General features: G+C 42.9%; 1 protein-coding gene across 1 annotated transcript in view; it reads right to left on the bottom strand.

Annotated features, from left to right (window-relative positions):
- Positions 1–25317, bottom strand: part of LOC122542350 (NACHT, LRR and PYD domains-containing protein 3-like) — a 93168-nt gene that overhangs the window by 33517 nt on the left and 34334 nt on the right. The window contains exons 8-9 of the mRNA XM_043680040.2: positions 6095–6262; positions 3190–3276 (exon numbers count right to left, since the gene is read on the bottom strand). Of these exons, the coding sequence (XP_043535975.1) occupies positions 3190–3276; positions 6095–6262 (255 nt within the window). The remainder of the gene's footprint in view (positions 1–3189; positions 3277–6094; positions 6263–25317) is intronic.

Genomic DNA, 25317 nt, shown 5'->3' with positions numbered 1-25317 from the left:
GAGACCCGGGTTCAATTCCCGCCTCAGGCGACCGACTGTGTGGAGTTTGCACATTCTCCCCGTGTCTGCGTGGGTTTCCTCCGGGTGCTCCGGTTTCCTCCCACACTCCAAAAATGTGCAGGTTAGGTGAATTGGCCATGCTAAATTGCCTGTAGTGTTAGGTGCAGGGGTAAATGTAGGGGAATGGGTCTGGGTGGGTGCGCTCTGGCGGGTCGGTGTGGACTTGTTGGGCCGAAGGGCCTGTTTCCACACTGTAAGTAATCTAATCTAATCTAATCTCTATGATGATGACTTTATGACTGAACTGGTGCCAAAGCTCTTGGATTGGCTGGTGTTCTTAAAGAAAACACTAATGCTATGAAGAATTAACCTGAGGTACAGAAATTCAGTGCCACAGTGACTGATGTCATGAGGCATTCGTCACTTCCCATAGGGCTCTGTTTATCCACCATTTTATCACGTTGTTCAATAATGGTTTCTCTGGAGAGGCATTGACTGCAGCAACAAAGCTGCCCTAATACAAGCAGGAAGCCTCTGATGGTAAAACTGTTTAGCAGGTAATGCAGTCTATGCACAAAAAGGGTCACAGTGCTCCTTACTCTAATTTTCTGTGCTCCTTTCCCACCTAAAGGGCTTGCAGTAGTTAATGGTTAAATTGTCAATCATATTGTCAGCACTCGTCAAAGCAAATAGGAACCACACAGGTACAAAGTCAAGTGTGGTGTCTGGGAGCTGCACTGTAAACAGGATAACACATGACTTGGCAAAATATAAACAATGTCTGTGTGAACAGAGGGAAAACATTTGATCACATAAAACACATGGATGACGAAACATGAGAACTACAATATGTAATATTGTTAATATTTGTATGAGACTTGTAAATGCCTATAATCCTGTGGAATTGGTTTTATCTTTCAGGTGATAAAATTAGCTCTTCTTGCGCATGCATGAAAATAAATGATTGATATGAACCTCTGGAAACAGACAAGGTCAAGTTGAGACAAAAGATTTTGATGCAGTCAGCAGGTTCTCATGCCACATCTCCTGAACTATCACTGTATTTAGGCAAGTATGTATTCATTTACCATCAGTGATTAGGGCAGAGAGCTGCACCAGGCAGATATGAACAGGATCGAAAAAATCTCAATGAGGTGTCGGGACTGGACTGGTGAGGATGGAACCATGCAGGTGGGTGTGAGAGCTCAGGTCAGAAGGAGAAGGTAGGTCAGGAAACTAAGATTGCATAGGCAAGTGAAATGATGGCTGCCTGAAAAAGAAATTGCAAAGTGTATTTTCCAACAAAGCCAAAGGTGAATTTATGCTGATAGGGAAACTAAACCCTCATTGGTGGGCGGGCGAATGTTTGAAGCAAGACATTGCCCCTTGTTCTCCATTCCCAGAATGCAGCCTGGATTCCCAGAATGAAATTGGGATAGACAATAGAAAGAACAAAAGGTGAACACAAATTCAAAGTTTGTGCGAAGATTTGTAGCTCGGGTGCTCGTTGTTGTGGTTCTGTTCGCCGAGCTGGAAGTTTTTGTTGCAAACGTTTCGTCCCCTGGCTAGGCGACATCATCAGTGCTTGGGACTACAAAATACCATGCAAGGACTGCACAAAACACTATATAGGACAAACAGGAAGACAGCTAACAATCCGCATACATAAACATCAACTAGCCACGAAACGACATGACCAGCTATCCTTAGTAGCCACACATGCAGACAACAAGCAACATGAATTCGACTGGGACAACACTACTATCATAGGGCAAGCCAGACAGAGAACAGCCAGGGAATTCCTAGAGGCATGGCATTCATCCACAAACTCCATCAAGAAACACATCGACCTGGACCCAATATACCGGCCACTACAGCGGACAACTGAAACTGACAACCGGAAGCGGCAGGGACAGACCACTATAAACACCGGAGGAAACATCAAAGAAGCGCTTCGCAGGAGGCTCCCAAGCACTGATGATGTCACCTAGCCAGGGGACGAAACGTTTGCAACAAAAACTTCCAGCTCGGCGAACAGAACCACAACAGTGAACACAAATTGCTTCCCATGAAAACAATATTTTTAAAAATAGGAATGAATTAAAGAGCATCCATTATTTATTTGAATTTGGATAGATTGTGAAATGTGAAATGCCTACAGAAATTAATAAGTTGCTTTTGAAAACTCAAAATGGTGAGGTGTCAAATAGGAACATTGAAGTGATATTAGTAACTGGAATCAATTCAAAACGTTTGATTTCTGTTTTAAGAATACTTTATTGAATTGTGAAAGCCCCTGAAAGCTCATGAATAAGACAGAATAGCAGTCATGAAATGCCTCAATTAGAAGACATGACATAAGCAACAAATATGCTTTGAGAACAAGGATTAATTTATTAGAGTGAAATTTAATTGAGGATATTGATTTGGAAATTTAAACAAGTTAGAGCGAAGGCAAGAGCGAAAGAAATATAGAAGGGATAAAATTCGGATTGGAATGATTAATTGTTTGGGAACTATAAGCAAGATCAACAAGTCAGATACAGTTTACAGGGAACGTTCCAGAACCAGGAACCGGGGGCTACCAGGAAGGTAAATTTCCCATTTTATCTATTTTGTAGATAAATATTCATCCCTCGAAAACAATACTTCATGTATAAGTCTAATTTCAGATTTAAAAAACTGTCTTCAAAATTAACCTATATATAAATATACATGGTAGTTAATGAGGCAAGATTGAGATGATAGCACTAGTAAATTCGTATGGTCTCAGAGACAGAAACCTTAGACAAAACATAACAAAATTGACAGAGCCAAAAGAAAGTAAGATTCAGCCTGTTAACTCTCTTCACAGTTGGTCATGAATCAAAAATTCAAGATTTTGCTCTTATAGACAGAAAGGCCATATTCAATTCATCTTTCCCTTGTCTACAACTATAATTTGATGCAGATGCAATACATTACAGGATTAAATCTCAATGTCAGGAGTCCCAAAAACCACAAACAAATGCAATTTTGTCTTTCTTTGCATTCTACCCCACCACATCCATTTTAGTTCCTGTTATTTGACATTAATGTTATTATAGATACCAATAATATAACATGACAGATAACACTATTCCTGATGACGATGATAATGAACAATGTCAGACGCCCGGTGATTGTAAACAGTCTCTCTCTGGTACTTACCCCAGCCTCTCAATTTTACACTCTGGATTCTTCAGAGCTGCACACAGTAATCTCACTCCAGAATCTCCCAATTTATTTTCACTCAGTCTAAACAGCAGGAAAAATGTATTAATATGGATTAAATTTACACTGGTAGGCTGAAAAACAGAAGCTAGTTTTGGCTTTGTATTAGTATAAAAGCATTATTAGTATAAAAGCAATTTTGCTGTATTTTTGATTGTGGATTTATGGACCAGACTAGATCCCCTTAAACATTTCAAGAAGGTTGCCTGACCATAAATTTGCTAGTTGTTTTAAGCCGATGTAAAGTGGATATTCCAAGAGTGATGCAGCTGGCCCAACTACTCACTTTTAAACAAAACAGAATTTATTTACAGACTACTGAATAAAACAAGCAAAAGAAAACAGAATTTAGAATAACAGCTATTTGAAAACTCGGACACACGATATTCCCCACAACTTAACAAAGAGCTGTCCTGGTTTTCTACAACATCCTCATAAAAACACCCTTGCGCAAAAAAGGTCAATTCAAACCCAGGTTCTTTTAGGAAAGATGTTAGAGAGAGGGAATCAGCGCGGGAACTGCTGAACCAGGGAGCCTTTTACCCTAGCAGCTCCAAACAGTCTGCTTGCTAAAACCAAACCAAACCAGGGTTAAAATCCCTGAAATGGCAGAACTGGGCACTCCCCTTTCATTCATACAAGTGTTTTAACAGCTCATTTTACTGACTGCTGCCTTAGGCAGTATCTGTTAGCCAAAACCAAAGTGGCTTAATCCAAAACATAGCAGAACCTCTGCATTTTACAACTCCTTTTGAAAAAAGAAGGACAACATAACATTGTTAAAGGAGCAGCATCATCACAGATTGAAATAGAAAAAGGATGATGTTAAAACTGAAAAGTTTGAAGCAATTGCAGCACTAGAAAGCAGTGACATTGTAAGTTGCATTTACACTGCTGTTTTGTCAGTGAGGATGACTGACTGTGGTAGACAGAGTGCGTACACAATGAGACTCAGCCTGCAGCAAGTGGCTGATTGGTTTGTGCAATTATGACCAGCTGTGGATGACAAATGTATGACTGGCTCCTGGGGAGCTGAACAGCTTGTGGATGTGAACGACACTGCCAGAAGTCTTCAGATCTCTTGAAGAGGAGGTGGTGTGTCTCACTGCAGTAGGAAATGCTTGAAGCTTGAGGAAAGCCAGTTTATTTCTCATCACCATTTGTTGTAAGGTGCTGTTTTTAATTAATAAGTCAGAAACTGACTGCTTCACAAATCATAAACTCTGTGTCTCCTTCAATGAGAGAAAGGTGACCGAAGAACAGCAAGTCCTGGCAAGTAAATACATCTCAGTGAACTCAATGGAGAGTGGCTATTGCTTTATCTTCATGTTTCTTTTTGCCCTCCATCCGTAACACCATTTCTTTTATTCTATGTGTATTTGTCTGTACGTTTGTGTATACGGGGAGTTCAATAACAGTGTTAGAGTTGTAATTAGCAAAATTATACAGCAACATCAATTTCTCAAAAGGTTTAGTTCTGATATCCCTCATATCATCTGCAAAGTAAACTAATAACCCACAAAATAATTTTATTGCTGCATCTTCAACTGTAATTCATTAGGTAAATGCAAACATTCCTTTGACATCCAATTACTGGACTCAAATACATATTAAAAGAAATAAGATGTCAGCATTGATTAAAGTAATACCTATTTTTAAATTTGTTTCCTCCTTTTCTCTTTCTGCTTTCTTGTATCTGTTTGTAAGTGTACGTGCTTGCATAAGCATTTGTTCTCATTTATGCTCCTATCATCTGTTGCTAAATCAAGCTTTTTGTTTTCATCAGTGTGATTTTGGCAGTTACTTAAAAATTGAACTTCACAAACATGGGTTTTTGGGGGAGATAGCATGGCCTAATTCCAAAAGGAAAATAAACTGAAACCGTTTTTGTTACAAACAGAAGGGAATGGTAAAAATAATTCAACTTTTTCTGTTCACATCATAATAATCAGATTTAATCTACAGAAGCTCAGTAACCGGTCCTGCCAAGTTAAATAAAACTTCTCTCATTTCGGGTGTTTCTAAGTCTGGAAATTTATGACAATGACACAATTTTCCAGACTGGTAAATGACAAAGTAGTGAGTTATAATCAACATCATTTTAATCTTCATCCTATTTTAATATCATTAAACTATACTAACTGCTGCTATAAAATCTATTCTGCAAATTTCATGCAAGGAAGAAATTTTATTCTGTCATTACATTGTTGAAATATCAGTTCTTTTGGTTTGTTGGGAAGGGGAGTTTGTCACTTTGTTCAGCACTCAACACTCTGCATGTTTATTGCCAGTGGGTGCAGTTCTTGTGATCTTTCTAGGAGACCCCAACACTCCACAGATGCTCATGTATGGGAGGGGACTGTCAAAAAATCCTGTTGTTTAACACTGAGAATTTTATCAGAGACTGTCCCCCATGGGCAAGATCCTATGTCGTGGATAATGGATGATTTTGAGCTTCTTTTAAAACAGCAGGTTCTTTTTACTGAACCGAGATGCATTTGAAGAATTAGACTTGAAAAAGTCATCTTACGAATTTCACAACCTAAAGCACTTTCCATTTTTGGTCAAGAACCAGTGTATTATTTCTAATGACACATCAGTTGTCATTATGATCAATGCAGCTTCAGATCAATCTTCTAAATTAGTTGCATTGTTTTTAGAATTTGTTATTCACAGAACTGGTGTTTAAAATACTGCGTATATTTAGTGTTATAAATATGACGCTTTCTCACTTCATTTCACTGGAGTTCATATTTTCATAATTCTGATCTAAGTTTTAAGCCTAATATTTAATGAATCCTACTCAGGCTTCATTATATTAAAAATTAACATCAATACTCACACAATCTCCTGGAGACTGTTGCAGGTCTGTATGAGGTGGAAGAGAAAGGGGGCGGATTCATCTGTGAAGGAGTTTGACATCAGATCCAAATGTGTCAACGACTGCTTTGTGCTGAGAGCAGAGGCAAGATCCTCGGCACAAGAATCTGTGAGGCCATTATAACCCAGTCTAGGAATCAGAGAGAATAAAATGAGAACTGAGGGTAAATCCACTCTTGATGACCTTGAAGCCTTTAGATTTCACATGATTAAACTCTTATTAGATGTCACCTTGCTGTATAGGCCTTTTAAAATTAATTCTGAGAGAACATATGACAAAAATTCCCTTCACTTTTGCACACCACTGTTTCTTCAAGAGTTCATTCGCTCCTGCAAACAGTGAGAATGAGAAAGAAAGTGCCAAATGACAAAACGTTTCTAGTTACTGTAATTCATATTGTCGTGAGTCCACAAGACAGCAAAGACATTCAAATAACAGCACTAGGGCTAACAAAGGGAGAAAATCTTTTTCTACATCTAATGGATAAAAGGGTCAGCCTCAGTTGAAATCCACCTGCACGACAGAATCTCGAGCCTCACTTGCACACATCTGACATTGCCTTGTCTGTGATCCCTGGGGCTCCTAATTATATTGTCTCTAGTTAACATGGACTCTCACTCCTGATTGTTCAGAAGGGAAAGAACTCAGGGTTTTCCTCACTGAAAAAACTTCTCCCCACTGTGGTTCCAAGTTACACATACCACAGCACACAGGACTTTTGCTGGGTGTATCACTCCTCTGCATGCGTTCCACAAGTAGCTCAAGTACCCTTCGCAGGAGTATAGCTTGCTTTTGCTTATTCTTTTATGCGTCTCTGGCATTTGTTGCCCATCCTAATTGTCCTCGAGTGTGTATTTGTGAGCTACCTTGACTTGCTGCTGCCCATCTGGTGTATATACATCCACGATGCTGTTCATAAGGAAGTACTAGAATTTTGATCCAGTGCTGTGGTTCTGTTCGCCGAGCTGGAAGTTTTTGTTGCAAACGTTTCGTCCCCTGTCTAGGTGACATCCTCAGTGCTTGGGAGCCTCCTGTGAAGCGCTTCTGTGGTGTTTCCTCCGGCATTTATAGTGGCCTGTCCCTGCCGCTTCCGGTTGTCAGTTTCAGCTGTCCGCTGTAGTGGCCGGTATATTGGGTCCAGGTCGATGTGTTTGTTGATGGAGTTTGTGGATGAGTGCCATGCTTCTAGGAATTCCCTGGCGGTTCTTTGTTTCGCTTGCCCTATAATGGTAGTGTTGTCCCAGTCAAATTCATGTTGCTTGTCATCTGCGTGTGTGGCTACTGGGGATAGCTGGTCGTGTCGTTTCATGGCTATTGATGTTCGTGGATGCGGATCGTTAGCTGTCTTCCTGTTTGTCCTATATAGTATTTTGTGCAGTCCTTGCATGGGATTTTGTACACTACATTAGTTTTGCTCATGCTGGGTATCGGGTCCTTCATTCTGGTGAGTTGTTGTCTGAGTGTGGCTGTTGGTTTGTGTGCTGTTATAAGTCCTAGTGGTCGCAGTAGTCTGGCTGTCATTTCAGAGATGTTCTTGATGTATGGTAGTGTGGCTAGTCCTTTGGGTTGCGGCATGTCCTCGTTCCGTTGTCTTTCCCTTAGGCATCTGTTGATGAAATTGCGAGGATATCCGTTTTTGGCAAATATCTTGTATAGGTGTTCCTCTTCCTCTTTTTGTAGTTCTGGTGTGCTGCAGTGTGTTGTGGCCCTTTTGAATAGTGTCTTAATGCAACTTCGTTTGTGTGTATTGGGGTGGTTGCTTTCATAGTTCAGGACTAGGTCTCTGTGTGTGGCTTTCCTGTATATCTTGGTGGTGAATTCTCCGTTTGGTGTTCTTTGTACCATCATGTCTAGGAATGGGAGTTGGTTGTCCTTTTCTTCCTCTCTCGTGAATCGGATTCCTGTGAGTGTGGAGTTGATGATCCGGTGTGTTTTCTCTATTTCCGTGTTTTTAATGATTACAAAGGTGTCATCCACATATCTGACCCAGAGTTTGGGTTGAATTTGTGGTAAGACTGTTTGTTGTAACCTTTGCATTACTGCTTCTGCTATGAGTCCCGAGATCGGTGAGCCCATGGGTGTTCCGTTGATTTGTTCGTATATCTGGTGTTCAATGTGAAGTGTGTTGTGAGGCACAGGTCCAGTAGTTTAAGTATGCCGACTTTGTTGATGGGTTCAACATCCTGTTGTCTGTTATGTCTGTTCAGCAGGTTGGCTATTGTTTCTCTGGCTAGGGCTTTGTCAATAGAGGTGAACAGTGCCGTTACGTCGAATGAGATCATGGTTTCGTTCTTTTCTATGTGTGTATTTCTGGTGATGTCCAAGAATTCCTGTGTTGATTGTATCGATTGTCTGGATCCGCTGGTCAGGTGTTTCAGTTTCTGCTGTAGTTCTTTAGCCAGTTTGTGTGATGGTGTCCCTGGTAGTGATACTATGGGTCTGAGTGGGATGTCTGGTTTGTGCACTTTAGGTAGTCCATAGAATCTGGGGGTGTTGTTGCTTTCAGGTTTCATTCTCTGTTGGTCAGACCTGGTTATCTGTCCGTTTTTCTGTAGATTCCTCAGTGTGTTGTTTATCCTATTGCTGAGCAGTGGGGTGGGGTCAAACTCCCTCTTTTGGTAGGTGTTGGTATCTGCAAGTAGTTGTTGTGCTTTTTGGATGTACTCTGCTTTGTCCAGGATGACCGTCATTCTGCCTTTGTCTGCTGGTAGTATGACAGCCAGGGAATTCCTAGAAGCATGGCACTCATCCACAAACTCCATCAACAAACACATCGACCTGGACCCAATATACCGGCCACTACAGCGGACAGCTGAAACTGACAACCAGAAGCGGCAGGGACAGGCCACTATAAATGCCGGAGGAAACACCACAGAAGCGCTTCACAGAAGACTCCCAAGCACTGAGGATGTCACCTAGACAGGGGACAAAACGTTTGCAACAAAAACTTCCAGCTCGGCGAACAGAACCACAGCAACGAGCACCCGAGCTACAAATCTTCTCACAAACTTTGAATTTTGATCCAGTGACAGCAAGGGAGCAGTGATATGGGTCCACGCCAGGATGGTGTGTAGCTTGGAGGGAACTTGCAGATCATGCTGCCTTCATCTGTTTGCATTTAATCTTCCAGGGTGTAAAGGATTTGCGAGATATCAATGTCCCGACTGGACGAAATGCTGATGAGTTAAGCATGCATCTTCCATACAGTTCACAAAGCTAGCAGAGTGCTATGGTGATGGAGTGAGTGGATTCCTTTGTTCCCTGGAAGAGGTTGAGCTGTAAGTGTTGTTGGACCAACACTGATCCAGACACGTGAGCAGCAATCCATCATCCTCCTGTCTGGAGCCTCGTAAATGATGGACATGCTTTGGGCTAGTTCAGTGATATTTCTATTAAACTACCAACTCCTGTCATCCAGTACCAAGGCTTAATGGCAAAGAGAGATGCTGAAAAAAGTCAAGCATCAAGAATTGCCACAATTTGTAGGTATTGTGGGGGTTTGCACAGTCATGAAGGATTTGTTGATGGTGGTCACAGTTGAGTTCTCATTTGAGACTGAAAATAATTCCTACTGAAGAAGGCTGCTGTATGCTCTGTGAAAGCTGTCAGATGGATACATGCATGCAGTCAATAGTAAATAGCAAAAGCTATGGGCCCTTACAGTATGCCGACAATAGTTCTGAAGAGGTATACTCCAGAACTTGTTGTATGCCTCACCAATCTGTTCCAATATAGTTACAATGTTGGAACCTAACCCAGCTCAAGGAAAATTGCCCAAGTATAACCTTGTATGTATAAAGCAGAAAAAACCCTCATCACTTCAATCTACACTCCAATCTACTAGTGATAGCACTATTGATGACATCACTAGTACGAGCCCTGATCAGCAATAACCCGCTCAGTGACACCCAGTTTGGGTTCTGCCAGGGCCACTCAGCTCATGATCTCATTACAGCCTTGGCTCAAACATGGACAAAACAGCCCAATTCCAGAGGTGAAGTGAAAGTGACAGCCCTCAGCATTAAGATCGCATTTGACTGAATGGAGCACCATGGAGCCTGAACACAGCGAGAGTGATTGGGGATCTCCGCTAGTAGCAGTACTATCTGGTGAACAGGAAGATGGAAGATGACTGAAGGTCAGTCATCTCAGCTCCAGCTTATCTCTGCAGGAGTTCCTCAGAGAGGTGCCCTTGGCCCAACCCTCTTCAGCTGCTTCATCAATGACCTCCCTTCCGTCACAAGGTCAGAAATGGGGACATTCGCCGATGACTTCACAATGTTCAGCACCATTTGCAACTCTTTATATATAGCACCACCTGCACAAATGTGTACTCCCTCCCCTATCAACAAGATCTGAAGTCACACGACACAAGATTATAGTCTAAGTGTCTTATTTGAAATCACAAGCTTTTGGAATGTTGCTCCTTCATCAGATGAAGTAATGAAGAAGCAGCGCTTTGAAAGCTTGTGATTTCAAATAAGCCTGCTGGACTATAACCTGATGTCGTGTGACCTCTAACACTTTATAGCGTCAGTTTATATTATTGATAAGATACACGGCAGAAATTTGCAAAAGATACGTGGACAGCACCTTCCACATCTATGACCACTTCCATCTAGAAGGACAAGGGCAGCAGATACTTGGGAACGCCCCATTACCTGCAAGTTCCCCTCCAAGACATTTACCATCCTGATTTGGAAATATATCGCCATTCTCACAGGGTCACTGGGTCAAAATCCTGGAATTCCCTCTGTAATAGCATTGTGGATCTACCTATAGGGCATGGTAGAAGGTCAAGGCAGAAGCTCATCACCCCCTTCTCAAGGGCAACTAGTGCTGGTCCAGCCAGCAACACCTCCATCCCTGCACCTGTAGTAATCTAATGAAGCCCCTGAGCCCTACAGCCTAACTGACTGAACTGGTGTTGAATCACTTGTATTGGCTGGTGTTCTTAAAGAAAACACTGATGTCACGAAGATCCACAGACTGAGAATTACAACAAACATCTGCACAAGATCTTTGGAATTAAACTGAGCTCTGGAAATTCAGTGCCACAGTGACTGGTAATATCAATTGGCATGAGGCATTCGCCACTTCCCAGAAGGCTCCAATTATCCTCCATCATATCTCGCTGTTCAATAATGGCTTTTCTGGAGAGGCACTGCCTCCAGCAACAAAGCTGCCCTAATACAGGCAGGAAGCCTGATGGTAAACATATTTAATGAGTAATGCAGTCTATGCACAAAAGGGTGCTTTCCTGTGTCGCCTTTTCTGTGCTCCTTTCTCATCCAAAGGAGTTATAGCTAGTTAAGGGCTACTTTTCAATCATATTGTCAGTAATAGTCAAAGCAAATGGTAACCACAGAGGTAAAAAGACAAGCATGGTGTGCAGACGTTGCACTGTCAGCAGGATAGCATATGCCTTGGGCAAAATATAGACAGTGACTGTGTAAATGGGGGCAGGAGATTACATAATACACATGGATGATGAAAATGAGAACTACAATAAGTAAGATTGCAATATTAGAATGAAGCTCGTCGATGTCTATAATGCTGGTTTTACACCTCAGCAATAAGACTAGCTCTCCTTGCGAATGTATGAAAATAAAATGATCATATATCTGTCACCTGAGTTTCCTACCAATTTGCTGAGTCAGGAGGATCTCAGGCCACATCACCAGAACCATCACTGCATTGAGACAAGTATGTTTTCATTTACCACCAGTGGTCATGGTAGAAAGCTGCACCAAAGAGTTAGGGACGAGACCCAAAGAACATAATGTAAATTCAGGATAGGCCAGGTCAGGATGGAACCAAGTAAGTAACTGAGTGGGACAGACAAAAATCCAAAGATAGAGGGCAGATCCTTCAGGAGTTGCAAGCAGATGAGTGAGGCCAAAATAGGTTAGGAATCTTGCAAGGATGCCTGCCTTGAAGAAGTTTTCCTCCTCTCTCTACAAGAATCTCAGGGAGTCCCTCTCCCACTGCAACTCCCAGGTCATTTCCTCACCCACTGTACTCTATGCTACTTTCTCCCCATCCCCACCCCCACCCTCCTCTCATTTATCTCTCCACCCTTCAGGCTCTCTGCCTGTATTCCTGATGAAGGGCTTTTGCCAGAAAGGTAGATTTTCCTGCTCCGCGGATGCTGCCTGAACCGCTGTGCTTTTCCAGCATCATTCTAATCTAGACTCTGGTTTCCAGCATCTGCAGTCAGTGTTTTTCCCTCGGAAACTAAGACCGCACAGGCAGGTGAAATAATTGCCGCCTGGAGAGAAATTGGAAGGTGAATTTTAAAACATGAAAAAGATTTGTTGGTGCTAAAAAGGAAGCTATGACCTCATTGGTGGACTGGCTACTGTTTGAAGCAAGGCATTTCTCATTGTTCTCCATTCCCACAATGCAGCCTGGGATGGAGAATAGAAAGAAAAACAGATGAATCCCTGAAAACAATTTTATTTTAAAAGAAATTGAAATTAGAAACATTTTGAAATATGAAATGCTTACAGAAATTAATAAGTTTCTTTTGGGAAACCAAAGTACTCAAATGTAAAGAAGGAACATTCAAGTAATGTTTGTGCCTGGAATCAAATAGAAATGTTTGATTGGTGTTTTACAATCCAAAGAAGTATTCTTACAATATTCTTGAAGGCTCTCTAGGACTCATGAATAAGACAGATTGGCAGTCTTAATGCCAGGAATTAAGAATTAGAAATAGTTTCTGTTTGAGAGTGGAGTGATTTGGTGTTGCTGCTACCAGAGAGACAGAGACAATAATCATCACATCTTCAAGTGTGGTGGACAGAAGAAATGACACTGAGTGTAATGACCTCTACCCTACATTTTGATTTTGTTTTCAATATGCTACAACACTCATCAGATACTAACAGACAGTCAGTGTGCTCTTGGGTAGTTACATGATTGTAAGGTAACATGGAGTTGGGGGGAGGGTGGGTAGATACATCTAGAACGTGAGACTATAATTAAGGAGTTAGAAGAATCTGCCAGAGGACCACAAGAGGCTGGAGCCATAATGATTAAAGCACAATCAGAAGGGAACAGACTCTGTCTGTTAGGGAACTGATGGGCAAATGTGGCACAAAGCAAGCAGACTCAAAAGGCCCCAAGCAACAAATGACAGCAGCAGAATCACATTTAAGCAAGTGCAAACAGTCGATTTTAAAAAGGGATATGGAAGAGGAGGAAAGAAAAAATTGGGAAAAGCAAGGAATAGCAAGAAGGCACTGACAAGTCATGGAGGACAGGCACATTGAGGAGGAAGGGCATATACTTGTGGTGGCAAAGACTGGGAAAACACTGCTTTGCTATGTCAGTGCGTGGTATGTGCTCAGTATTGTTATGAAGTTGAAGGCATGCGCAGTAAGAGAGAGTAAAAGCTGTTTGCACAGAGCTTCCAGGTACCTGTCATGTGACTGACTAGCAGTCCCAGTGAATTTTAATAAGGGTTTTATGGGAAGAGTATAATATTATAGAATGGGAAGCAGATAAACATTTAAGGGAAAGGAGGCTTAGAGTTGTAGACAGTTGTTTTTTAGAGTTCACTTTTGGAGTTAAAGAATAAATTGTTTTTTTTTAAAATAGTAGAATTTGGGACTTCTCTGTCACTCATATTTTAGCTGATTAGGAGGCAAGGTGAGCTTTTCTGGGTGTTCACTTTAATTAGCAGAAGCATACCGCTGTGATGTAACAGTTTGGGAACTCAGGTCCGAGATTTTGACAGGTTTAGACAGATCCAGTCTGAGATTAGGACAAACTTAAACAGATTTGGGGTATGAAAGATCCCAGCAGATTTAAACACTTGCCGATTAGTGTCCTAGATCTTTTTAAAAAAAACATAGGTGAGACAATTTATATAATTTTGGTTACTTGTGGTTGGTTAAATTAAAAGTGGCTCTTAAGATTGCTAAAGAGGTTCTGGGGTCTGAAGAAGATTCCCAAATTTGCCAAGAATCTTTAGAAGGACAGAAAAAGATCATTGCTTTAGAATTAGCAAAGAGGTTAGAATTGGGTTTAACCAAGACAAAAGTAAAGCTGAAATAGTAAAGGAGTTGGTCAAGCACTTAGGTGTGTCAGAGAAACAGACAAATGCAGTAGAGTTAGAAAAACCTAAATTACAATTACTAGTGTGGAAACAGGCCCTTCGGCCCAACAAGTCCACACTGACCCTCCGAAGAGTAACCCACTCAGACCCACTTCCCTCTGACTATGCACCTCTCACTATGGGCAATTTACCACTCCCAATTCCCCTAACCTGCACATCTTTGGACTGTGGGGGGAAACCGGAGCACCCGGAGGAAAACCACGCACGTCAAGGGGAGAATGTGCAAACTCCACACAGACCTGAGGCTGGAATTGAACCTGGGATCCTGGTGCTGTGAGGCATCAGTGTTAACCACTGAGCCACCATGAGTTAGAAGATAAACAAAGACAGAGAGGAAAAATAAAAAGAGATAGAAGGCTCTTAGCTGAGCAAAGAGAGAGAGATAGAGAGAAATGAAAGAGAATAGGAGAGAGAATTTGAACCTCAGAACTTACGACTTAGTCAGGAAAGTCAAGTTAACAGGACGGAGATGAAGACAGAAGATAGTGATATATACAAAAATGTTAAAACACTGCCACAATTTGATCAGAAAGATGTAGAAACCTTCTTTATTTCATTTGAAGAATTGGCTAGGCAGATGGAGTGGTCAGAGGACTTGTGAGTAATGCTAGTTCAGACTAAGCCGGTGAGCTGAACTAGTGAGGTATTGGCAGCGCTGTCATCTGAGGAGTCAACCAATTATGAAGATATCAAACAGGCTATTTTGAGTACTTATGAATTGGTACCAGAAGCGTATAGACAGCGGTTCAGAAACATAAAGAAGGAACCAAGTTGAGTTGAAAGACTTAAACATAGTAATTTTGATAGATGGGTGCGGGACTTAAAGATACCTGAGGCACTACAAGAGATTCTTCTGCTGAAGCAGTTTAAAAACTCACTTCCAGGGATGATAAGAATTCATGTGGAAGAACAGAAAGTTCAAGAAGTGAGAACAGCAGCAGAGGTGGCACATGAATATTGGTACATGCGGCAAAATTTAGCTTCCGGCAAGAACTTCATCCTGTGAGGGATAGATATTGGGAGAGGGGGAGATCCTACATGCCAAACATAGAGTAGAGTAGAGTACACTGGTAACAGTTTATCACAGGTGATAAAAGAACCCCAAGAGTGTGGACAGGAGTTAAAAGACTTGGGTGTTTTCACTGTAATGGAGTGGGACACAAAACATTTCAGTGCTGGTGGTTTAAGGAGGGTAATGGGAAAAGGTGTTTTCACTGCCAAAAGGTGGGACATGTAAAGACACAGTGCTGGCTGTTGAAGAAAGGCACTGTGGGAAAAGACGTGGTAAAAGGAGCTAAGCCAGTGGCATTAGTGAAAGTAGTAAAGGAGACCCAAGAAAAGTCGAGGAGCTGCAGGAGAGTGCACAGCCTCGGCAGGGACTGGCTATGGAGTTAGTGCCGGATCTCGATAAAGAATGCGCCTCTGTGGGTAAAGACAAGGGAAAGCAGTTATCATTTTGAGAGATACAGAATCTAATCAATCTCCAAAAGCAAGACATGAACATAGAACATAGAAGAATACAGCGCAGTACAGGCCCTTTGGCCCTCGATGTTGCGCCGATCCAAGCCCACCTAACCTACACTAGCCCACTATCCTCCATATGCCTATCCAATGCCCGCTTAAATGCCCATAAAGAGGGAGAGTCCACCACTGCTACTGGCAGGGCATTCCATGAACTCACGACTCGCTGGGTAAAGAACCTACCCCTAACATCTGTCCTATACCTACCACCCCTTAATTTAAAGCTATGCCCCCTTGTAATAGCTGACTCCATACGTGGAAAAAGGTTCTCACGGTCAACCCTATCTAAACCCCTAATCATCTTGTACACCTCTATCAAGTCACCCCTAAACCTTCTTTTCTCCAATGAAAACAACCCCAAGTGCCTCAGCCTTTCCTCATACGATCTTCCTCCCATACTAGGCAACATCCTGGTAAACCTCCTCTGCACCCGTTCCAGTGCCTCCACATCCTTCCTATAGTATATATCTCAGGACTCCGGAACTCAATTTCTCTACCAATAAAAGCCAGTACGCCATATGCCTTCTTCACCGCACTATTTACCTGGGTGGCAACTTTCAAAGATCTGTGTACATGGACACCAAGATCCCTCTGCTCATCCACACTACCAAGTATCCGACCATTAGCCCAGTACCCCATCTTTTTGTTACTCTTACCAAAGTGAATCACCTCACACTTAGCGACATTGAACTCCATTTGCCACCTTTCTGCCCAGTTCTGCAGCTTGTCTATATCCCGCTGTAACCTGCCACATCCTTCCTCACTGTCAACGACTCCTCCGACTTTCGTATCATCCGCAAACTTGCTCACCCAACCTTCTAACCCCTCTTCCAGGTCATTTATAAAAATGACAAACAGCAATGGTCCCAAAACAGATCCTTGCGGAACACCGCTAGTAACGGCACTCCAAGATGAACCTTTACCATCAACTACTACCCTCTGTCTTCTTCCAGCCAGCCAACTCCTAATCCAAACCTCCAACTCTCCCTCAATGCCATACCTCCGTATTTTTTGCAGTAGTCTACCATGGGGAACCTTATCAAACGCCTTATTAAAATCCATATACACCACATCTACCGCTTTACCCTCGTCCACCTCCTTAGTCACCTTCTCAAAGAATTCAATAAGGTTTGTGAGGCATGACCTGCCCTTCACAAAACCATGCTGACTATCCTTGATCACATTATTCCTATCCAGATGTTCATAAATCCTATCCCTTACAATTCTCTCTAAGACTTTGCCCACAACAGATGTGAGACTCACCGGCCTATAGTTACTAGGGTTATCCCTACTCCCCTTCTTGAACAAGGGAACCACATTTGCTCGCCTCCAGTCTTCTGGCACTACTCCTGTAGACAACGAGGACATAAAAATCAAGGCCAATGGCTCTGCAATCTCCTCCCTTGCTTCCCAGAGAATCCTAGGATAAATGCCATCAGGCCCAGAGAACGTATCTATTTTCACCCTTTCCAGAATTTCCAACACCTCTTCCCTACATACCTCAAAGCCATTCATTCTACTTAATTGTGACTCAGTATTCACATCAGCAACAATGTCCTGTTCCTGAGTGAATACTGACGAAAAGTATTCATTCAGTGTCTCCCCAATCTCTTCAGCCTCCACACGCAACTTCCCACTACTATCCTTGACTGGACCTATTCCTACCCTAGTCATTCTTTTATTCCTGACATACCTATAGAAAGCCTTAGGGTTTTCCCTAATCCTACCAACTAAGGACCTTTCATGTCCCCTCCTTGCTGCTCTTAGCTCTCTCTTCAGGTCCTTCCTGGCTACCTTATAACTCTCAATAGCCCCAATTGAACCTTCACGCCTCATCTTTACATAGGCCGCCCTCTTCCATTTAACAAGGGATTCCAATTCCTTATTAAACCATGGCTCCCTCACACGACCCTTTCCTCCCTGCCTGATGGGCACATACTTATCAAGAACACTATATAGTTGCTCCTTGAACAAGTTCCACATATCAATTACGCCCTTGCCTTGAAGCCTACTTTTCCAAGCCACGCATCCTAAGTCATGCCTCACCGCATCATAATTTCCCTGCCCCCAGCTATAACTCTTGCCCTGCAGTGCACACTTATCCCTCTCCATCACTAGAGTAAAAGTCACCGAATTGTGGTCACTATCCCCAAAGTGCTCACCTACCTCTAATTCTAACACCTGGCCTGGTTCGTTACCCAGAACCAAATCCAGTATGGCCTCACCTCTTGTTGGCCTGTCTACATATTGTGTCAGGAAACCCTCCTGCACACATTGGCCAAGGAGCTACACCAAAGACTAAACACTGAGAAGACGACTCACGCCACTCCATCCAAGAATTCCTGAAGACCAAAGGCACCAAGATCGAAAAGGGTGAAACAATGGTCTCCTTTGATGTAACAGCCCTGTTCACATCTACCAACATCAACGTGGCCAAGGAACACTGACTATGCTATTGGAAGTACCAAAGACACATGCACCAAACACCACCAACTTCATCGTGGAAAGGACAGTAGACCTATGCCTTACCACCCACTTCACCTTTAACATTAAAACCTACAGACAAACCAACAGAACATCCATGGGATCTCCAATATCAGAGTTCTTAGCAAAGACAGTATTGCAAAGACTCAAACAAACAGATCTGCCAACCATCCAACCCCAACTTTGGGTTCGCTATGTGGATGAATCCTTTGTCATCATTAAACAAAACAAATTAGAGGAAACCTTCAAGAACATCAATTATACCCTTACTGGCATAACATTCACTAAAGAAGAGGAAAAAAACTACAAACTGCCATTCCTAGATGTCACAGTAGAGCAAAAAGCCAATGGGGAGCTTCAAACCAGCATCTACAGGAAAACAACACACATGGACCAAATACTGGACTACAGAAGCAATCATCCCAACACCCACAAATGGAGTTGTATTAAAACATTATTTCAACAACACACTGCAGCACAGAGGAACTATGCAAAGCAGAGGAAAATCACCTATACAGTGTTCAAAAAGAACGGGTACCAATGAACACAGTCCACTGATTTCTCAGCAACAAACCCTAACAAGCAGACAAAACACATCCAGAAACCCTTGCCACCCTCCCCTACATCAAAGGCCACTTGGCATCATGGTAGCCCACAAACTCATCAACACACTAAAACAACAGCTAATGAACTTGAGAGACCAGATACAGACACTTAACACTAATGTCATTTACAAAATACCATGCAAGAACTGTAACAAACACTACATTGGACAAACAGGCAGAAAACTAGCCACCAGGATACATGAACATCAACTGGCCACAAAAAGACATGAACCCCCACCCTCCCTCCACCCCCACCTCTCACTAGTATCCTTACACATGGATGAGGAAGGACACCCTTCGGCTGGGACAACACATCCATCCGAGGACAAGCCAAACAGAGAGACACACACGAGAATTCCTAGGAGCATGGCATTCCAACCAGAATGCTATCAACAAACACATTGACTTGGATCCCATTTACCACCTCCTGAGAAAAAGAACATGGAATGATGTTACCACAAGAAATGATGTCACCAACCCAAGGAAACCTAAACACAAATAGAAAGCAGGCCATACCACCTATGCTTCATCTGGAGGCTCACTGATGATGTTACCTAGTATGGTGATGAAACGTCTGAAAACAAACTTTCCAGCTCAGTGAGCAAACCTACATCCAGAACCTCAACCTGAGCTACAAATCTTCTCAAAACCCAATGAACGTATTTGCACACCGTCTGCCGTGTTAGCCAAGAGAGTGTAATTTGTGGGATAGATGGACAGAAATACAACATTCCCCTATGTAAGATCAGGTTGCAGTGCCAACCCAAGACTGGGGAAGTATCCATAGGAGTAATTGACAAGAGTGTCAGTTCCAGGAATTCAGTTCTTGGGAATGATTTAGCAGCATCCAAGGTAGGAGCAGCACCCCTTGTTGCAGAAAAGCCCAAAGAAGACATGGGAACTGAGGAGTTTAAAAAAACCCAGATATTTTCCCAGACTGCTAGTAACCAGATCCCACTGTCAAAGTCACAGCACAAGACAAAAACTAAAGAGACAGATGAAGGAGTTGAGGTTCAGTTAGTGGACCCCCTGTTTAATGTAATGGTGCAGGAAGAACCTGTACAGTCAGAGGGTCAGACAGAAGTGTGTAGTCCTGAAAGGCTAAGGGACTTGCAACAGAAAGACGAGACAATAAAAGAGAAACATGTTGATGCATACTCAGAAAAGGAGGCAGAGGATACTCCTGAGGGTCATTATCTTAAAGATAGAATCCAAAGATGAAAATGGAGACCACGGCAGGTTAGTGCAGAGGAGAAATGGGCAGAAGTACACCAGATTGTTTTGCCGGTAGCATAAAGACAGGAAGTGTTCTGGGTCGTACATGAATTACCTGTAGCAGGTCATCTCGGTGTACGGAAGACTCAGGCTAAGGTACAAAAGCTTTTCTAATGGCCTGGACTGCACAAGGATGTGGTGCACCAGAGACCATCATAGAACAGTGCAGGGCAGTAGGCCCTTCGGCCCTCAATGTTGCACCAAACTGTGGAACCAATCTGAAGCCTATCTATCCTACACTATTCCATTTTCATCCATATGTTTATCCAATGATCATTTAAATGCCCGTAAAGTTGGCAAGTCTACTACTGTTGCAGGCAGAGCATACCACGCCTCTACTACTCTCTGAGTAAAGGAACTACCTCTGACATCTCTCCTATATCTATCACCCCTCAATTTAAAGCTACTTCCCCTCATGCTAGCCATCACAATCCCAGGAAAAATGGCTCTCACTGTCCACCTTATCTAACCCTCTGATTATCTTATATGTCTTAATTAAGTCACCTCTCAGCCTTCTTCTCTCTAATGAAAACAGCCTCATGTTCCTCAGCTTTTCCTCACAAGACCTTCCCTCCATACCAGGCAACATCCGAGTAGATCGCCTCTGAACCCTTTCCAAAGCTTCCACATCCTTCCATAATATGGTGACCAGAACTGTACGCAATACTACAAGTGCTGCTGAACCAAAGTTTTGTACAGCTGCAATGTGACCTCATGGCTCCGAAACTCAATCCCTCTCCCAATAAAAGCAAAAAGTATGACTTCTTAACAACCCTATCAACCTGGGTGGCAACTTTCAGGGATCTATGCACATGGACACAGAAACCTCTCTGCTCATCTACACTACCAAGAATCTTACCATTAGCACTGTACTCTTTATTCCTGTTGCTCCTTCCAAAGTGAATCACCTGACGCTTTTCCACATTAAACTTCATTTGCCACCTCTCAACCCAGCATTATGTCTCCTTGTAACCTGCAACATCCTTCCGCACTGTCCACAACTCCACTGATCTCAGTGTCATCCACAAATTCACTAACCCATTCCCATCAACCATCACCCTCTGTCTTCTTTCAGCTCACCAATTTCTGATCCAAACCGCAAAACCACCCTCAATCCCATGCCTCTGTACTTTGTGCAATACCCTACCATGGTGAACCTTTTCAAATGCCTTACTGAAATCCATACACATCACACTAACTACTTTATCCTCATCCACCTTGTTAGTCACCATCTCAACGAACTCAATAAGGTACGTAAGGCACAACCTAACCTTCACAAAATCGTGTTGACTATCCCTAATCAACTTATTCCTCTCTAGATGATTATAAACTCTACCTCTTATAGCATTTTCCAACACTTTACCCACAACTGAAGTAAGGCTCATTGGTTTATAATTACCAGGAGTGTCACTACTCCCCTTCTTGAACAAGGGGACAGCATTTGCTATCCTCCAGTCTTCTGGCACTATTACTGTAGACAATGATGACAAAGATCAAAGCCAAAGGCTCTGCAATCTCCTCCCTGGCTTCCCAGAGAATCCTAAGATAAATCCTGTATGGCCCAGGGGACTTATCTATTTTCATATTTTCCAGAATTGCTAACACCTCCTTGTGAACCTCAATCCCATCTAGTCTAGTAGCCTGTACCTCAGTATTCTCCTCAACAATATTGTCTTTTTCCAGTATGAAAACCAACAAAAAAATATTCATTTAGTTCTCCTATCTCCTCGGACTCCATGTACAACTTCCCACTACTGTCCTTGATTGGCCCTAATCTTACTCTTGTCATTCTTTTATTCCGAATATACCTAGAGAAAGCTTTATAGGTTTCCTTGATCCTATCTGCCAACAACTTCTCATGTCTCCTCCTGGCTCTTCTTAGTTCTCTCTTTAGGTCTTTCCTGGTAAGCTTGTAACTGTCAAGTGCCCTAACTGAGCCTTCACGTCTCATCCTAACATAAGCTTTCTTCCTCCTCTTGATAACAGATTCAAGTTATTTAGTAAATCATGGCTCCTTCACTCGACCACTTCCTCCCTGTCTGACAGGTACATAATTATCAAGGACATGCAGTAGCTGGTCCTTGAATAAGCTCCACATTTCAACTCTCCCATTCCCCACACTTTCCTTCCCCATCCTACGTGTCCTAAATCTTGCCTAATCGCATCATAATTGCCTTTCCCTCCCTGTTAAAACTCTTGTGGTATTACCTATCCCTTTCCATCGCTAAAGTAAACATAACTTAATTGTGGTCATTATCACTAAAGTGTTCATCTAAGTCTGACACCTGGCCAGGTTCATTCCCCAGTACTAAATCCAATGTAGCCTCACCTTTTGTTGGCCTATCTTCATACTGAGTCAGGGAACCCTCCTTCACACATTGGAGAAAAACTGACTCATGTGAACTACTCAAGGTATAGTATTTCTTGCCAATATTTGGAAAACTAAATATGCCATAATGACTACCCTGTTACTCTCACTCCTATCCAGAATCATCTTTGATTTCCTTTCCTCTACATCTTGAACTATTCGGAGGCCAATAGAAAACTCCCAACAAGGTGACCTCTCCTTTCCTGTATCGAACCTCAGCCCATACCACCTCAGTAGATGAGTCCTCAAACATCCTTTCTGCAACCATAATACTGTCCTTGTCTAACATGCCTCACCTCCCCATCTTCTTTGTTCTTACTGAAACATCTAAACCCCAGAACCTGCAACAGCCATTCCAATCTCTGTTCTATCCATGTCTCTGAAATGGCACAACATCGAAGCCCCAGGTACCAAGCTATGCTGCAAGTTCACCCACCTTATTCCGGATGCTCCTGGCGTTGAAATAGATATACTGCAAATCACCTTCCTGCTCGTCGGTGCAAACTTGTGACCTTGAAACCATTTTTGTGACCACACTACTCTCAATCTCCTGGACACTGGAGCTACAATTTAGGTTCCCATCCCACGGCTGAATTAGCTTAAACCCTCTCAAAGGGCATTAGCAAATTTCCACAAAGGATATTGGTATCCCTCCGGTTCAGGTGTAGACCATCCTGTTTGTAGAGGTCCCAGCTGCCCCAGAATGAGCCCCAATTATCCAGGTATCCAAAATACAGTCTCCTGCACCATCCCTGTGGCCGTGTTCAACTCCTCTTTGTCCCTATTCCTGGCCTTGCTGGCACATGGCAAGGGCAACAAACCAGAGATAACAACTCTTTGTTCTAGCTCTAAACCTCCACCCTCGCTCTATGAATTTCTGCCTTAAATGCCCATCCCTTTTCCTTTCTATGTAGACCACGACTTGGGGATGCTCCCCCTCCCCCAGCACATGGGAGGCAGCCCACCAACTGTGAGTCTCTCTGATTCCTACAGAACCTCCTGTCTGTCCCCCTAACTAGGAGTCCCCAATGACTAATGCTCTACTCTTCTTCCACCTTCCCGTCTGAGCAACAGGGACAGACACCGTGCCAGAGACCTGTATCCCATGGTTTACCCCGGTAAGTCATCCTCCCCAACAATATCCGACTTGTTATTGAAGGGAATGGCTACAGGGGTTCCCTACACTGTCTGCCAGGTCCCTTTCTGTCTTCTGACAGTAACCCATCTGCCTTTTTCTTGTACCTGAGGTGTGACTACCTCCCAACTTCTCTTAATAATCCCCCCATCTCCCGAATGATCCAAAACTCATCCAGCTTCAGTTCCCTAATGTGGTTTTTGTGCAGCTGGAGCTGGGTGCACTTCAAATGGACAAAGTCAGCACTGCATTACAATGCTGCTGTAAAGACATTTTGTGCTCAGTGACACAGACCAAGCTGATGGATCAGACCAGCTTACCTCTTGGGCTCAGTGACTGCGTGCTGTCCAGATGCTCACAGCATCTTTGCTTTGCCTTGCCTTTAAGCACTTTCCCCCTTTAAGCAAAGATACCAAGCTTACAATACTACTGACTGCCCTGTTGTTTAGAGCAGAAGTAAAGCAAGGAAATGTTTGCGCCAACTGTACACAGTCATAGGAGAATCAAGGGCAGCCTCTGATACCAGTCCAGGAGCTGGGACACTGTCAGACAGCCGCTTGGGGTGGTCAGTCAGGATCCTCTCCTCATAAGGGAGAAGGAGCTGAACATTGGGCAGCCCACCATCTGTCTTGACTCTCTCTGCCTTATTGTGGGCAATTTTCTGCTGAAATAGGAAAAGGGATAGATTAAGGGAAATGATAGTGGGTGATACAGCTGTTACAGCTAGCGATGGTGGGAAAAATGTGGTGTGGCCTTCTGAGTAGTCAGCACAGAGACCATGCAGGGTTAAGGATGTGGGGAGGGGGAGAATTGGGTGAGTAAGGGAAGATGGAACAGTATGTACCAGGACGGGTGTGAGGTACATGCAGCAGCAGAGACAGAGTGAGCATGAGGTAGCAGAGAGTAGATTCTGTAATTTACTGTGGGTGGTTTAGAGAAAATCATTTTCCTTCCTCCTACAGTGCAGGGCTTTCTTCCAGGCGGCTGAGACCATACTGTTCCAGGTGGCATCCTCAGACCAGGCTCACAGGGTCTGGTGTTGTGGCCTACTCTGTCAGTTCTGGCAGAAGAAAAGGGCCCCCTTCAGGATAACATGATTCAGTAGGACCTCCAGTCGCCTAACTGTAGAGCAGGATGCCGAATTTCCCCATTTCAGCTATGTCTATGATAAATGTCAGGCTCCATGAAGGGCAGTTCTGGACTGATACTGTTTTTCTGGATGCATAATAACTTTTTTTTAAAAAATGCACCAGGGATGCTGGACTACTCTAGGATATGTGAGCAGGAGTGGGTGAGGAATAGATGAGAGGGGCACTGGAGGAGCAGGTTCGGTCGTTAATGAAGCAAGATGAAGATAATAGCACAAGAAAACAAGATCTCAGGGATAGAAACCAATTACTGAAACATGATAAAATTGACAGTGAGCCAGAGATTCACCTTGTTAACACTTCACAGTCGTCTGCAACTGTATTTTGATGCAGATATAACAACAGTGTGGTCTATTCTGGAATATCACGTGTTCCTATAACCACCAACAAATGCAATGTTCTCTTTTTTTACATTCTTCCCCATGTCCATTTTCTCTACCTGATATCACTGTCTCTACTAATACAGTTACCCATAATGTATATTACAGCTAGCAGTATTCCTGATGATGACGATAATACACAA

The sequence above is a fragment of the Chiloscyllium plagiosum genome, unplaced genomic scaffold (assembly GCF_037043375.1).
Source record: "Chiloscyllium plagiosum isolate Xiang-an unplaced genomic scaffold, Cpla_swu_hap1 HiC_scaffold_33, whole genome shotgun sequence".
NCBI classification, from domain to species: domain Eukaryota; kingdom Metazoa; phylum Chordata; class Chondrichthyes; order Orectolobiformes; family Hemiscylliidae; genus Chiloscyllium; species Chiloscyllium plagiosum.
This window is presented reverse-complemented; position numbering and strand designations above follow the sequence as displayed.